Genomic DNA, 16,435 nt, shown 5'->3' with positions numbered 1-16,435 from the left:
TTGAAATTTTCTTTTTTGATTGAATGAAAAAAATAATACTGGATGCTGTTGATAACACTGAACTCGTTAGGCCAGATGAGCGGACAGTCACAAAAGTAGATGCTAGAACTCTCCAGATAATTTGCCACCTACCTGTGTTATGTACTAGGAATTTTCTCAGTCTTACTTGCTTTAAATTCTTGTAGAAATCATTGTGCTTTTTTCTACTCTTTTTCCCGTCTGAATTTTAACTGGGACACTGAATGGTGGTAGGTGAGAGAAAGAGTATTTGAGAGAGAAACTGGAAATGACTATATTCAAGAAAGTCATTATCATATGAAATAGCCACAGACACAACTGAGCTGCCCATTTGGCCATAGAAGGAAAGAGGCCTGTAAATATTGCTGATGTGGTTTGGCAGTTATGAAAATACAAAAAGATTTTTGAAAAATTTTATACTTGACACTGCAGCCAAATCTTGATAATTGTTACTGAATATACTTAAAATCTCTTATATTTCTCTCTTCTTCTTGATAAGACAAAATAAATTATAACACAAATACAGAATAGAACTTAAATATAATTATGTTGTACCTATGCCATATTTCTTTTTCCCTTGTATATAGTTATATTTTTCTAAAGAGTTCTTGATCTAAAATAATGATAAGAAATTAAATCCATAGGCTACAACTAAATCTGAAGATCGAAATGATCCAATGCTTCTTTATAACAAAATGACATTAGCCCAGATCCAAAATAACTTTTCACTAGAGATCAGTGGGAAGGTAAGTAGCAGTTTTATGTACTCTCTTATTGTGCCATTTTCTAAAATTATAATATTAAAATGCAGTTTGTTAAAATTTAATGATTTTTTAATTTATTGAAATAAATTGAACATCAAAATGAATTTAGACGACATCAACCATTTGACTTCATGAAAAGACTTGAAAAAAAACTATTTGACATAATTATATTTAATTAGTGTGAATTTCAAAGGTAAAAGTCCTTTCAAGGCAGCTATGTAATAATATTAGAAATTATCATAGAAAAGGGTTTGGAAACATTAAAAGCAAAAATCCTTCTGAAGGACCATTATATAGCCATTGGACTTGGACAGTCAAATAATATAAGTACCAGATTTCTTTTTAACTCTGAAAAAGGATAATTTATTCATAGAACTTGCCATGTTCTCATCAAGGCCATCTATGGAGGTGTTCAGAGCAATAATGGAGAAATAGAACATAAGAAACAGAAAAATCTATAGGTTCCATTTATAAACATCAATTGACATCTTTTTGCTTAGTTGTAATTCCTTAGCTAGTATTTAATAATCTCTTTTAAGGCTATGAATGTATTCTATGTATTAGTTGATGCACACAATCAGGTAATGAAGCAACATTCGTGGAAAAATCTACAAACCACCACATTCAGTGATGGAATTCTCTTTGTCACTAATTGCTGAAAACAAGGACTTTTTAAAGGCATAACCTACTGAGTTAGGAATTTCTTACATAGAGCTTTTTAATATAATAAGTGTTTAATGAATATGTTTTGAAATAATGGGCCAAACTGCCAAAGGAAATCAAGAAAAGTACATAGCATCTCACACTTAGTAAGTGATCAGTGTATTTATATACTTCTAGGCATATATATATAAAATTACAGAGCATAAGATATTGGTAATCTTAAACATTCTCAAACATTGAAATGTGGCATTTCAGCAAGATCTGCATAATCTCCACTTCTGCTGTTTTTTCTTATATCCATTGGTGGTTGGATAACCACAATTCCCATTTAAAGAATAATAGATAAGACTCCATCTTCTGGCAACTCCAAATCCAGCTTCTGACGTGTGAGAACTGCATGCCTGTAGACCTGATATTGATGGCTTAAAGTACATTTTGTTCATCTTCATTGGACCATCTGTGTTGTATCTATACATTTACTATACCTCTGCTAGGACAACAGTGTGCTTTCATTTACAACACCAGCTCCACTGAGATGTATTACTGTGTTTAAATTGATTGTTTATTAATATCCACCTTTAAGAGATAAACATTTTATACCCATTTAAATTTTTGCATAAACCTAGGAAACTTTATGTTTACAGCTAAATTTCTTTTTCTTTTTCTTTCTCTTTCATATTGGTTAGACCAAGAATTTGACACTGAGCCTAATTTCTAGCATATGTTCACTACACTTAGAAGCTTTGCTTTTGCTCTTAAATGGTTGGTTTAATTCTTTTATTTAAATAATTATGCTACAGAACTAATTTTTATTCAAAAATTGATTGAAGCAATTAGAGAAAAATCCCAAACAGATATCAAACTGACTATTGTGATAATTATATAGTGATGCAACTGACACTGTAACCATGTCTGACCCTGTAACCATAACTGAGTCTTGGACCCAAGAAGAGAAATCCATAATTACTCAATGTCTTGTGCCTGCTTTTTTCCAGCCATTCAGCTGGTCAAATTTCACAAATGAAATCATGTCAACTGTGAATATTAATATTCCAAATGAGGAAGATGTGGTTGTTTATGCTCCAGAATATTTAACCAAACTTAAGCTCATTCTTACCAAATATTCTGCCAGGTAGGTATGTCAGAGTGCCCATGTTCCCAAAGTTTACATTTAATATCACGCTTTAGAAGCTTTGCAGCCTCATCTTTTCTGTTGCTGGGTGGTGGGTTTTTTTATGCAGAGATCTTCAAAATTTAATGTCCTGGCGGTTCATAATGGATCTTGTAAGCAGCCTCAGCCGAACCTACAAGGAGTCCAGAAATGCTTTCCGCAAGGTGAAGAAAAAATCTCTCTTTTCTTAAGACTTAAAGCATAAAGCGATCCATGGTTATGAAGGCTTGCCATGTACATTACTAGAAGTGGTAAACTTTGCCAAGAGACAAAATGCCAAATGCTGGGTACGTTGCCTGTACTTAAGCCATGTTGCCTAGGAAAGCCAGTTTTCAGGTGCTCTGTGGTCCTATGATTGTCTTCTCTGGCACCGTGATTGAATTGCCCGGGAAGGGCATGTATTGGTTATTTGAGCAGTTCGTGGAAGAATACTAGCTTGGTTTTTTGTTGTGTTCAAAGTAATTTCAGGGGTATCTATCTCAATTAATTTGATTTTTCTGGTGCTTATAACATACTAGACATTCAGACAGTTGGACTACATTGATGTGGACAATCCCCTGAGAATATACCTACCTGGAGATAGCCTTAAGACCTTTTACTAGACTGTACCTGCATTATTTAAAGAATCATCATTTTTGTCCTATTGTGAGGGGAGAGGGCAGGAGGGATTGAGGAAGGAGAAATTCTCACAAATGTATTGGTTGGTGTCACGGAAAGGAAATAACTCCCTGATTGATTGAAATTTTTAGTTTTTACCCTTTAAAAAAAAATGTAGACATATTTTTTAAATTAGAGAATGTAAAAATGGTGTTTTGCTAAATTTCCCTTCCATAAGTTAATCCCTTTATTGGTTCTTAAATTTGTACACATGCAGTTCTTCTAAGTACTGGAACTTCAGCAAAAACTTTAGAAAACAGGAATGTGTTTTCTTGTATACCAGATCTCTCCCCTGTTACATTTATTGAATATTACTTCACATTTATGTTTATACAGTGGCAACAGTGTTATTTTGTTTGTTTGGTGGAGAGGGTTGTTGTTTCTAACCCTGTCTAGAAAGATATTAACTTGCAATAGCCAACAGTTTTTCTAGGACGTGCTACTGAAAATATACCTTATTTCCAGATCATAGTAAGTAATAATTCAATTGGATTACATTTTATCCTATGCAAGGACATCCTGACATGTGAGGAGAAGCAATGAATATTGCAAGAATTTAGGAGACATAAAGAACAGAGTCCTGTGAAATTTGTGCTCTTACCACGCTTCGGCCATGTACTCCTGGTCAAATGCCATTTCCTTTTTCTCTCCCATAGGCTCTTTATGGCACAACATCAGAAACAGCGACTTGGAGACGTTGTGCAAACTATGTCAATGGGAATATGGAAAATGCTGTGGGAAGGCTCTATGTGGAAGCGGCATTTCCTGGAGAGAGTAAACATGTGGTAATGTTTTCTGCACAATACTCTATCAGCGTGTGTTTGCAATGATGGGCAATTACAATAGTCCATCATTTGGTTAAAATTTTATTAATTGGCAGAGAACTTCTGAATCACAATTTGCCATTATTTCCCAATAAATCTTATTCTCCTTCCCCCATGGGTCTGGTTATGTTTCTGATCCTAATACTGTTTAACCCAAAACCAATTGTCTGTTTTCCAGAAGCAATGTATTCACAATACCCAGTCACGTGTTCTAATGATATAGTCATTTGTAATCTCTTCTGTTATCAAAATTGACTAAGAATTAGTATTTTCTTAAAAACCAGAAAGTAAACCAGGGTTTATTTGAAGCGTAAGACATGTACTTTATTTTTTATTGTTACTGAAATGAAGACAAGGGAACTTAAAGACACGGTGAAAGAATCTATTGAAATGCTACCTCGTGCTTAACTAAACTACTAATAGTAATGACAGTATTTTATGTTAGTTCGTCTTTCGTGATAATGGAAACCATACATTCTGAAGATGATTTTTATTAATGTACGCATTAAGACCTATTTAATCATTAGTGTTGATAGTAGCAGTGTTGCTTTAAAAATATAATTACCCACTGATTCATTTTGTTGTGAAGCTGAAACTAACATACCATTGTAAAGCAATTATACTCCAATAAAGATGTTTAAAAAAAAATAAATAAATAAAAATAAAAGAAAAATATATATATATATAATTACCCACATATATCCGTTTGTTTAGATCACCAGTTTGTTTATTAGTTTACATTTATTAACATATCATTGAATCATATAAAGACAGCTTATAGCTCTATTTTTTTTTTAATTTGTGTTAGAAAAAATTAATTCATGGCCTAAATTTGCCTTCTGTTCTTTTGGTTTAAGGTTGAGGATTTAATTGCACAGATCCGGGAAGTTTTTATTCAGACTTTAGATGACCTTACTTGGATGGATGCTGAAACGAAAAAGAGAGCTGAAGAAAAGGTAAAGAGCAAAAGGCAGGGCGAATTATCAAAGAAAAATCTATAAGAAAAGATTAACTTTTAAGAAATTTGGGGAACACATAGTATTCAAAGATTGCGTAAAATAAAAGCAAGCTCCTTCAAGCTGCAGTGTGTCCAGGAACACTTTTCAGGGATGAAGAATTTTTTTTCTATGACTTTCATCTTTTATTATCTCTTTGTAACTAGCTCCTACTTTCCATGTTTGGCTCAAAACTTTGAAAGATCTCCAATTTTCCTCTTTTTTTTTTTTTTAAACGAAGTCTTCACAAAACAAGAGGAAAATCTTGTGTGAACAAGAAAGCATTAGAAGATATTATCAGTGGTTCATGTTTTTCCTCCTTTTATGAAAAATATTTAAAAGACCTCACCAATATCTAAAAATATCCCCTAATCTTTAATGTAAATTTCTAGCTAAATTTTTTTTAAGCATGCACTATTTAGTTTTTTTTTAAATGACCTAGGGAGAAAAATACTAAATTTCTATTCAAGCAAATGTAAGGTAGTGCATTGAGTACTATAAGGTGACCTACAGTTAGAGGGATGTTGAAGGAGCTTTTTATAACTATTCTTATTTACCCCCATTGTGCACCTTTTATTGGGACTCTTAGTATCTTGCATTAGAATAAAAGTGAGATGTCTAAGGAAATCTCAGGTTTAAATTTACTATGCCATTGTGTTGATAACTATATAAACCTAAAAGGAACATGTCCAGTGAAAACTGTATGTGTTTATGAGCAGTATTCACATGCAGCCTGATTATTCCTCTGTAGTTAGGGTAACAGGAAGAACAGACCGTTCTTTGAACTAACACAGAAAGAGTCCATAAATCTATTATAATAAGAGAATCAAGCTGTAGTCTAGTTCTCTTTCAGGATTAGATCACATGAAAGGATTATCTTTTTCAGCTATCACAGAGCCCTGAGTGGGTCAGGTCTAGAATTTGGCACCCCAGTATAGCTATCTTTCCATAATTCTGTAGGTCCTCAGAAGTTCAGGCTGGATTTGCTCCTTTCATGTTCTAGCTATCAAACATGGTACTATTTGATGGTAGCCAATCAAATTGTTCTAGGTAATCATTTCCCAAGGTGGTGTCATGAAACTCTGGACCTGCCAAGTAGCTCTGTGAAAGATTCCCATGGTCAAAAAGAGTTTAGGAAACATTTCCTGCAGGAAGGCTTCCCTGATCCCACCCTCGACTAGGTTCTATACCTGTAGGGTGTGATCTTATGGCACCATACATCACACTTGAGAGTTAAGATTCATTTTATTGCCTACCATTGACCTTTATAGTAAACTCTCCAGGGGTAGAAATTTTTGCCTAGCATTGTATCCTCAGCCTCTTACAAAGTACCTGGCTTGTTGTATACCCTTGAAGACAAATTGAATGAATAAATAGACAAATTAATTCATCCCATTGGGCACTTACAATTACTTAATTTTAAACTCTAAGTAGTCTTTCAATGAAGAAGCCTGCTTAACGTTTTTGTCACAGTATCTACCCCAAATATTTGACAATATATCCTTTTCATGTAGTACCTCTTATTTCTGTAGATTTTGTATCCCTTAGGACACCTTTTGGGGAAATACCTTCTAGTAAATAAAGTGCCATTGAGAGGGAGATGATTCGTTATGGGCTGATGGTATGGAAAGGAAATGGGCTTGGCCAAACTGCTTTAGTGACACATCTGTCTGATCCACTGGGGAAATCCTAGGCTTATGAAACAGATTTGTAACAAAACCACATCCATTTGATGGTAAAACAAATAATTCAGAGATGCAAGCTTAATATCCCATGAAAATATTAAATTAGTTAAATTATTTAAGAGCAATGTGATATGATAAAATCAAAAGTCAGCTATCTTTGAGAAAAATGAGAGAAATAAAAAATAGAAATAGGAATAGCAAATAGTAAACAAGTGGTACTGATGAAATAATTACAATAAGTAAGCAATTTTAAAATAATAAAAATAGAAATAGTAGTAAGGTAGTGGTAAATATGAGATGGTATAACAAGGAAAACGCTGTTTTCTACTTGTTTAACTAATGTCATTCATTTAACTGCGGGAAGTTAGGTACACTAGCTCTGGAGACCAAAGGAGAACATAAAAACTCCAGGAACCAATATTTAGGAAGAATATTAGCATTAAACCTGTAAGCCCACATCTGTTTTCTCAGCCAAATCAGTGAAGTGGAAAGATAATTATAAGCTGCTAGAATGGAAGTTCTAAATATTACCCCTCCTGTAAAATTGAAGAAAAAAGCCTTTCAGAGAAAAAGTTCATAAAAGTACAATACATGTGGAACAGTGACTTGTCAGTTTTCATTTTGGTTTTCTTGGGAAAGCTGTAGCCTATGAGAATAGGGTATTAGAAGCTAAATTTCAGAACTATTTTTTGTTTATTTTGAACTCCAGGAAAAAGCCAATGCAAAGATCTCTGTTTAAACGTTGTCAGATAGTCGTCTTGTAAACAGTATGGCTCAGGTTATTCAACTGCTGTCGAGGGCAAATTATAATGTTTGCATTTGGAAGTTCTTAATCATGCTCACATTCAGTATTCTAATTTTCATAGGCCTTAGCAATTAAAGAAAGGATCGGCTATCCTGATGACATTATTTCAAATGACAACAAACTGAATAATGAGTACCTTGAGGTAAGTATTTATAAAGACTGCACTGATGATGCCTGGGGCTGGTGGCAATGTCATTTCTAGCTATGAGGGGGGCCAGAAATTATGTGAAATAGCCTACACCCAGAGGTCTTATTATATTGATATTAAGCCTTTAACACTGAAGCCAGAACTATGTTTGTTTTAGTTTTAACCTGTTGTTTCATGGGCTGGTCTGTATTTGGTTTTGTTATTTTGCTTTCCATATATTCCATTTTAAGAGTAGTGATAAAAATCTGGTGTTTTTTAAAGAGCATTAAGACGTAGACATTTAAATGATGAACAGGCAGTACTCAGGCTTCTTATCTCATTTTATACACGCCTGAAAGTCAAATCTTCAGCTTTCCTTCCACTTTCTAATTATTCCTCCACTGGGTAAACCAGGTCATGCCTTCTCTATTTGAAAAAAAATCTACTATTTGAGAATGGGGAACTATTTTATTCTCCTTTGGTAATGTAACAATGAAAAGAAAACAGAGTTGATTGAAGTCACTACAGTATTGATTTCAGACTCAGCTAAAGGTCCTGTCATTAACCTTGCAGTCACCACAACTACTTGAAACCCCGGTGACAAGGTGACCCTTGCCTAGATCTGGGGATGACGATTCCTAATCTGTTGATTACTAGCATAACACGGGAGTTTGCAAGGCATAGTGTCCTCTTTCCTTTTTCCATTTGCAGAAAAGCTTGACTTTTTATAAAATGAGCTGGCTGTAGCATGTGAGTCCCCGGGGCCCTTGTGGCAGGAGTCTAATGGCTGAGCACATAGTCTCACCGCTGAATTGCTTGGGTTCAGATCTCAGCTACACCTCTCACTAGCTGGCTAAGAGCATAAGCTCAAAGTCAGACTCCTAGGGTTCAGATCTCAGCTCCATCACTCATTAACTTGGGCAAGTGACTTAATTGCGCTTCAGTCTCCTCAGCTTCAAAATGGTGGTAACAGCCCATCTTCACAAGATTGTTATGGGGATTCAAAAATGTGATATATGAAGTTCTTATAACTTAGTAGGTACTAAATATGAATGCTTTTATCTTGTCTGTCCTGTAAGGATTAATATCAATATAGAAAAGCTTGTTTGACATTTAGTTTCGTTTAATTACAAAAGAATAGACTGAGGTAGTGATTCAGCCAGCGCAGCAGCGATCTGTAATATAGAACTAAGCTCGTTGGAACTTAACTTTTCTTTGGCAAATTTTGGTGTTCTCTGTTAACTTTATTAAGTGATAGAATGTAAGAAAATATCTCTTAATGTTATTTAGCAAAAACTTTGAAGATACCAGTTTTAATATTTTTCCCCAAATCTTTTAAATTACTATAGTTGAGCTACAGGGAAGACGAATACTTTGAGAACATAATCCAAAACTTGAAGTTCAGCCAAAATAAACAGCTAAAGAAGCTTCGAGAAAAGGTGGACAAGGATGAGTATGTATATTCCAGTTTTTTCTAAAAATATGTTCATTCAGAAGAGAGACCTTGTTGGATTAAGAGAAAGAACCTGGTTTAGAATAATGTTAAAAGGTGTCATGTTCTCTTTCTATCGAGTACTTCTAAGAGCATCTAAGACTATACCAAAGATGAGTCAGGGATTTAATCAAAATTTAAACTTTTTTCATTAAGGTGTCCTTAGATTACCTTCGGTTTCTCCTCATATGATTGTCTGTCCCCTCTACTTTGTTTGTGGACAGGGCTCTCAAGAACACCTTAGCCTAAGTAATCCATAGCTCCTGCAAGCCTTCTCTGAGGCTGTATTACTGTACACGGCATTATCATCTGCCCTCAGCCCCACCTGTTTTCTATCGGTCCATCATCCTGCAGCTCCATGCCCTTCCTAGATTGCTCCAGGTAACACTTCTGTCAACCCTGTGGTAGCCAAATATGAGATATCAGGACTCACTCTCATTTGTAGTTTTCAAATGCTCTTAATCTCTGCTTACTAGTGGCATTAGTACATTGTAGTAACTATTAGTTTAATGTTCATTTTTCAGTTAAATGGATGTGTCTAACATATTTATCAACATAAGTGTTTATGCACTTAAATCCCTAGAACTGCTTGTGCTTTTAGCTCCTAGAGAGCAAGGGACCATTCAGCACAGTGCTGAACACATAGGAGGTTTTCAGTTAAAACTAAATTAATGAATGAGTGAGCAAGTGAAAAGTAAATATACTAGTTTGATTTTTGTGGTAACTGACACAATGCCATACCAAGTCCAGGTGTCATTGGGAACTGGGAGAATCAAAGGTGAACTTTGATTGTATTACATTACATTACAGCAGCAGAGGGTATGAAAGACGTGTTATAATAAACTGTATCACCAGGAGGAAAATGTGCCAAGAAAGGTACAAAGTGCAGAAGGACTATTTGATAACAGGACTCTTCTATTAGTAAACCAAGTCCAGGTTGGACAAAATTCCTAATATGGAAATGCCAGTTTATTTCAATCCCTGTACGACATTTTGAGCCCTTAAGGTACCCTGAAAAAGAGATTGATTTCTTTTGCTGACCTCTATGTTTACACTGGAGCAAATGTTATATTGTCTGGTGCTAAAAATGAGACAGCAAATGTCACAGAATGTTTAGTGTCCCAGGTGGGAAAGAAAGATGGAGAATGGGCACATATGGTTTGTGTTATAATCAGTTGTCAGTCCTATCTCTAGAAACAAACAAAAAGTCATCAAAAATAATATCCTGTGGGAAAATTTATAATCTGAGAATCCTTATAAGTCTGAATATTTTTATTTCTTTAAAACTACATATAGTTACACTTAATGGTTGTTAGCACTGAGTAAAATATCTACATAGAAATATCATCGAATATTCTTTCTGAAAATAGCTAATATAACCTGCACCCACCTGACCCCAGAAGATTTCTTCATAATTTAAAAAATAGTTGTTGAATTATTGCTTGATGTTTTCTTTAGAAGTTAATATAGTCCCAGCTCCATAGTCATTTCGTAAAATGGTGTGCAGTTTTCATTCCTTTTTATCGTATGTGTTGACTTTCTCTGAGTTTTTTTTTCTTTACTATAGATAATCGAAAGTGACAATTGTATATAATATTTAAATGAATATTTGCTCAGTAGCATGCATAGCTCAGTAGTACTTTTTGGATCCTTTCTGTGAGCTTCTGACTGTTAATCACAAGTGCAATATGATGTATAAGGTCTTCTCTGCCATACCAGGCTAGTTTTTCTTCCTTCCCTATCTTCTACCTGTATGCTGAGTACAAGGGTTCAAAACTCAGGCTGCACTTTAGAGTCACCTGGGGCAGAAACAGAGACACAGATGTAGAGAACAAACGTATGGACAGCAAGGGGGGAAAGTGGCTGGGTGGGGGTGTGGTGAGATGAATTGGGAGATTAGGATTGACATGTATACACTAATATGTATAAAATAGATAACTAATAAGAAACTGCTGTATAAAAAATAAACAAAATAAAGTTAAAAAAAAGAAGAAATAGTACTGATTCCCCAACTCTACACCACCCTAGATTGTGATGTACATACCTGTAGGCGGGGACCCAGGTATTGGTATTCTTTTTAAGTCCCACGCCCCCTTCTCAAGTCAGAACCCCTGCGTTAGTGTTTGTTCCTTTTTGTGTTGACTCATACTTGCTCATATTCAATTTTGTGAAATTTTTTTACAAGGTGATATCTTTAATTTGGCAATTTAGCTTTAAAATTTAGTGTTTGTCTTCCAAAATATTGGAAGTACTTTTGACAGTGATTGCATTAAATCATTAGGACTGTACCCTGTAGATTACAGCATAATAAAAGTTCTTCCTATTTTATTGAGTTTTCTTATAGTGAAAGTTTTTGACTTAATTTGTACCTGCTTAATAGCAATAAAGTCACTATGTTTTCTTTCCTCTTTTATATAGCATCAAGTTCAAGTCCTCACTGTGTATGTTCAGGCAGATAACATCTATTGCTTCTACTTTATTCATGTAACCTGCAGTTAACTCAGAGAATTACATTTTCAGATGCTCAAGTCCTCACTCCTAGGGTCTTGCAGGACAAACAGGTGTCCATATCCACAGTAGAGGAGACAGAGATGAGAAAAGCTATTGATTACAGTAGGGTTATATTGTAGGGTATTATAGAGAAATGATGATGCATTAAATTTTCAAGGCAGCAATTAATTTAAATAAATTCAGTCAATTAACCAAATAGTAAGCTTCAGGACTTTTTCTTTTCTCACTCCACATGCTCTCACTGGGCAAACTTGTATACTTATTTGCATCTTCTACTATCGTTATGACCCCTGAATACATGTATCTGGCCCAGGTCTGTTTGCTGCGCTCCAGAATCAAATGTCTAGCTGTCAATGAAACATCTCCATGCAGGTGTTCCATTGACCCTACAAACACAGCATTTGCCTTTTCGAGAAAAAACTTATCATCTTTCTCCCTTGATCCCCCTAGTTTCCAACTTCTATCTTATTGCTACCAAGACAGAAACCAGGGGTTCATCATCCTAGACCAATCCCTTTCTGTCATCTCTGATATCTACAGTGATACCTACTTCAAATCCCATTCAAAAAAGAAAAAAAGTTTACATCCACCAGCTGCTAATTAAATATTTTATAGGCATGAGGGGGTGTGGATCTCCATCTTAACCATCTCCATTGTCATGCCCTAATTCAGACATTTCTCATTGTTCACCAGAGTGATGATAATATTTTCCTAATCTTATCATCAATCATCTCACAATCCTTCAGCTAACTCTCCATGCTACTGCCTTAGAGAGCTTTTAAAGACACAAATTGAGTCATGTCATTTTCTGATGAAAACCTTTCCATACGTTTGTTTTGCCCGTCTCATGAAGCGTGTACCGAGCTCTGCGTACCTCCCTGTAACAGCACTCCAGAATTCCTCTAGAGTCACCCTACCCCACAGCATTGCCCCAAATCTCCACCCGTAGGAATTACTGTAAAGTCATCGCTGCATCTCTTCCTCCTCCTTATCCCTTACCAGGGCCACCCTTTCTGCCCTGTTCATTTAACAGAAACCAGCACATGGTGTGATTCAACTTGAGCGTTATCTCCTTACTCATAGCACCCCCTTACATGATCCTCTTCATCTTGTCCCTGTGCTATCCCTTACACACATTTTAGTCACAGCACCAGTACATCTGATTACATTTAGCTGGACTAGGCCTTGTTGAAAGCAGAAACAGTGTATTTGTGTCACCAGAGATTGAACATTGATGAGCAGAACGTCGACCTCTCCTCAATGATGATGGAGTGAATGATTGATAAAATTGCCAGTTTGTAATAATGCTTACAAAGTGAACTCAGCCACTAAAGTAAATATTGACACATCCAAGCATTTCACCATCATTGTTGGTGAAGATGTCCAACATGATCTCTGCTGTTCTCTCTGCTTAAAAATTCAAAACATTAAGGAGGTCCGGAAGTCTGCATGTGATATGCCTGAGTTAATCATCTGGCTAAAAGGACTTCTGCCCATTTGAGCCCCTGGCAACTGCAAAGGACAAAGGTTTAAATTTAAAAGGCTCTTGGCTCATGTGGTTTCTGAGTGCCTAGCTTGTGTTTCCAAAATTATCTCAAACATCATGTTCTCTGGGGACTTAATGACAGTTTGTAAAGAGTTTCAAACACATCATGTTATCAAATAGTAATAATGTTAAATTGAGACTGTAATATCCATTGGCAAAATTACTTAGTGATATATCTAAAATGATTTACTGCCAGTAACATGATTATTCACTTAGACTCCATGGAACAAACGTAAACCTCTGAAAAGAAACAGTGTACGGGAACAAAATAAAATGAATTCCTTTTCTTATTTTTAGACTTGGTATTATCTTGTTAGTTTCTCAGGACAGAATTTTCTGTAATATAATTGGGACAGATAGTGCCAGTGTTTGTAAATTATGACCACTGAGCATGTGGAGTTGCATTTTGTAAACTACGAGGACTTATTCCATTGCTGCTTCTTTCCTGCTGTTGTACATCAAAATAAAAACAAGCTGACATTAACAGCAGCCAGCTCAATAAACATTTTATCCAGCAGCTACAGTGTGCAAAGCACTGTGCTAAGGATATAGCACAGTAAAGTAATGAGTAAGGATAAAGAGGATAAAGTAATGAGTAAGACTCATAGCCTGTAATCTAGTAGAAGAGGCAGGTGAGCAGCAATGAAAGCTGATAGAAAGCAGAGTTGGTTGGTGCTATTACAAGACAACAAAGTGCTAAGATAGCACTTTTTTAAGCCACAATTAAACCTTTACTTATTAGTAAAACAACTAATTGTTGTTTTACTAATTGTTGTTTCTCTGGAAACAACATGTCAGCATTTAAATTAATATTGAGGTGAACAGAGGATTCACTTAAAACAAAACCAGACAAAATGGTTGGTTCATTTCTGTCTTCTTCATTGCTTCAAGTCTGCTGTCTTTTCTAATCCGGGCTAATTGAATGTTTGCAAGCCCCTGAAATGAGTGTTGGTACTGAGGTTGGCAGCCCAACAGCTGTGGCTTTATGTGGTTCTTCCTGAAAGGCCAACACCATCAAAAATAGCAGGGTGAGGGACTTCCCTGGTGGTCCAGTGGTAAAGAATCTGCCTTTCAATGCAGGGGACACGGGTTCGATCCCTGGTCAGGGAACTAAGATCCCACATGCCGTGCAGCGCGGCCAAAAAAAAAAAAAAATAGCAGGGTGGCTGGTACCAGCATAGTTTTGCCACTGCTGTGAGTTACTATCACTTTTTCATGTCTCAGTTCTGCCAGTTACTATCTATGGCCTTTTAAAAGCCATGAAGTTTCCTTATTTATAACATGAGCAGGTTGATTTAGACTTCGTAACATCTCTAAGGTTCTTTCCAGCACTAAAATTTTATGGCCCTTACTGTGAAGTTTTGACAAGAGCCAGGATGTTTTACTCCCTGGCTTCTCCACATCAAGTGACCCAAGAGAAAAAGAACATATTCTTGGGAGTTAGGGAAGTACCTCACTTCTTTCTAAAATATCTCTTCTGATATTTACCCTTCACTAATGTTTCTAGACTCAATCTTGTAACTAACTCTGTATCATTGAACTTAAAGAAGAATAGTTATAGAGGACTTATGTGGGTAAATGAGAGGGCACACAGGTGGAGAGTTGATAGGACCTGTCCAGGGTGGGCATGCAGACTGCTGGAGACTTGGGACACAAGTGACTCTCCATGATGTAGATGTATGGGGAAGATACACAAAACAGATTATTCGGCTCATCAAGTACTACTCAGCCAGAAAGACAGAATAACAGATAAACTAAACTTGGACAAGTCACTCTAATTCCCTATGGCAGTATCTGCCCTGGTGTGCCCATGTTCTACACATATTATAATAGATTAAAATGTTAGAGTTCCATCTTTTAGATTCCCATTAGGCCAACAGACTATGCAATTTTTCAACATGTTTTTGGGTTATAAGCAAAATACATTTTACCACTAAAAACATTTCTGCATTTTAATTAGCACCCAAGCAGGGTTTTGTTTTCAGAGGGGGAAGAAGAGGTAGGGAGGGAAGATAAAAGTTAAAAGGTTTAAACAGGGAGAACTTTGCAAAAGAAGTCTAGAACTTTATACCAGTGAACCCTCTTGAGAGGGCAATGTCCAGATAGTACATGACTTCCAGTTTCCATGGCTCTCTACAGCCTGCATAACACCTAGGCTTAGTGCCCTCCACCCTCCCAGGGTCCCAAGGATGAGAAGGGTCAGTACTCTTGGGGCTTGGAAGGACCCACTGATATGCCAAGACCCAAATATGTGTTGAGTGCCTATCATGTTCCCAACACTGTGCTAAGCCCTAGAGATACTATTAAGAACAAAACATGAAATACACAGTTGGGACTACATTGAGATTAAAAGCTTCTGCATAGCAGAAGAAATGAAAAGGCAACCTAAGGAATGGTAGGAAATATTTGCAAATCACATATCTGGTAAGGGGTCAATCTCCAAAATATACGTCACTCCTACAATTCAATAGCAAAAAAACTAATAACCCAATTAAAAAATGAGCTAAGAATTTGAATAGACATTTCTCCAAAGAAGACATACAAATGGCCACCAGGTATATGAAAAGATGTTCAACATCACTAATCATCAAGAAAATGCAAATCAAAACCCCAATGAGTTATCACATCACTACCGTTAGGATTGCATATTGTTTTTTTTTAAAAAAAAGACAAAAAGTGTTGGTGATGATATGGAGAAATTTGAACCCTTGCACAAATGGTTGGAATACAAAAGGGTGCAATAGCTATGGAGAACAATATGGAGTTTCTTCAAAAAATTAGATATAGAACCACATGACCCAGTAATCCCACTTCGGGGCATATAGCCAAAAGAATTGAAATCAGGATCTCAGAGAGATATTAGCACTCCCATGTTCATTGCAGCACCATTCATGTTAGCTAGGATGTGGCAACAACTTGTTTCCATCGACAGATGAAAGGTGAAAGAAAATGTGGTCTGTATATAAAATGGAATACTACTCAGCCTTTAAGAAGGAGATTCTGCAGTATGCAACAACATGGATGAACTTAAGAACATTATGCTAAGTGAAATAAGCCAGACACACAAAAATAAATACTGCACGATTCCACTTATATGAGGTATCTAAAATAGCCACATTCATAAAATCAAAGGAGAGAATCATGATTACTGGGAGCTGAGGGGAGGAGGACATGAGG

The 16,435-nt window shown here is 35.9% G+C and overlaps 1 protein-coding gene across 2 annotated transcripts in view; it reads left to right on the top strand.

The window, feature by feature from the left end:
* The window catches only part of MME (membrane metalloendopeptidase), a 93,109-nt gene that overhangs the window by 45,556 nt on the left and 31,118 nt on the right, over window positions 1-16,435 (top strand). For both annotated transcript variants that reach the window (XM_004283419.3, XM_033412227.2), the window contains exons 10-16: window positions 663-764; window positions 2,441-2,577; window positions 2,687-2,780; window positions 3,930-4,058; window positions 4,955-5,053; window positions 7,644-7,724; window positions 9,059-9,162. In XM_004283419.3, the coding sequence (XP_004283467.1) occupies window positions 663-764; window positions 2,441-2,577; window positions 2,687-2,780; window positions 3,930-4,058; window positions 4,955-5,053; window positions 7,644-7,724; window positions 9,059-9,162 (746 nt within the window). The remainder of the gene's footprint in view (window positions 1-662; window positions 765-2,440; window positions 2,578-2,686; window positions 2,781-3,929; window positions 4,059-4,954; window positions 5,054-7,643; window positions 7,725-9,058; window positions 9,163-16,435) is intronic.

Source organism: Orcinus orca, chromosome 5, assembly GCF_937001465.1.
Source record: "Orcinus orca chromosome 5, mOrcOrc1.1, whole genome shotgun sequence".
Classification (NCBI taxonomy): domain Eukaryota; kingdom Metazoa; phylum Chordata; class Mammalia; order Artiodactyla; family Delphinidae; genus Orcinus; species Orcinus orca.
Note: the sequence above shows the minus strand (reverse complement) of the source record. Positions and strands in the feature narration are given on the sequence as shown.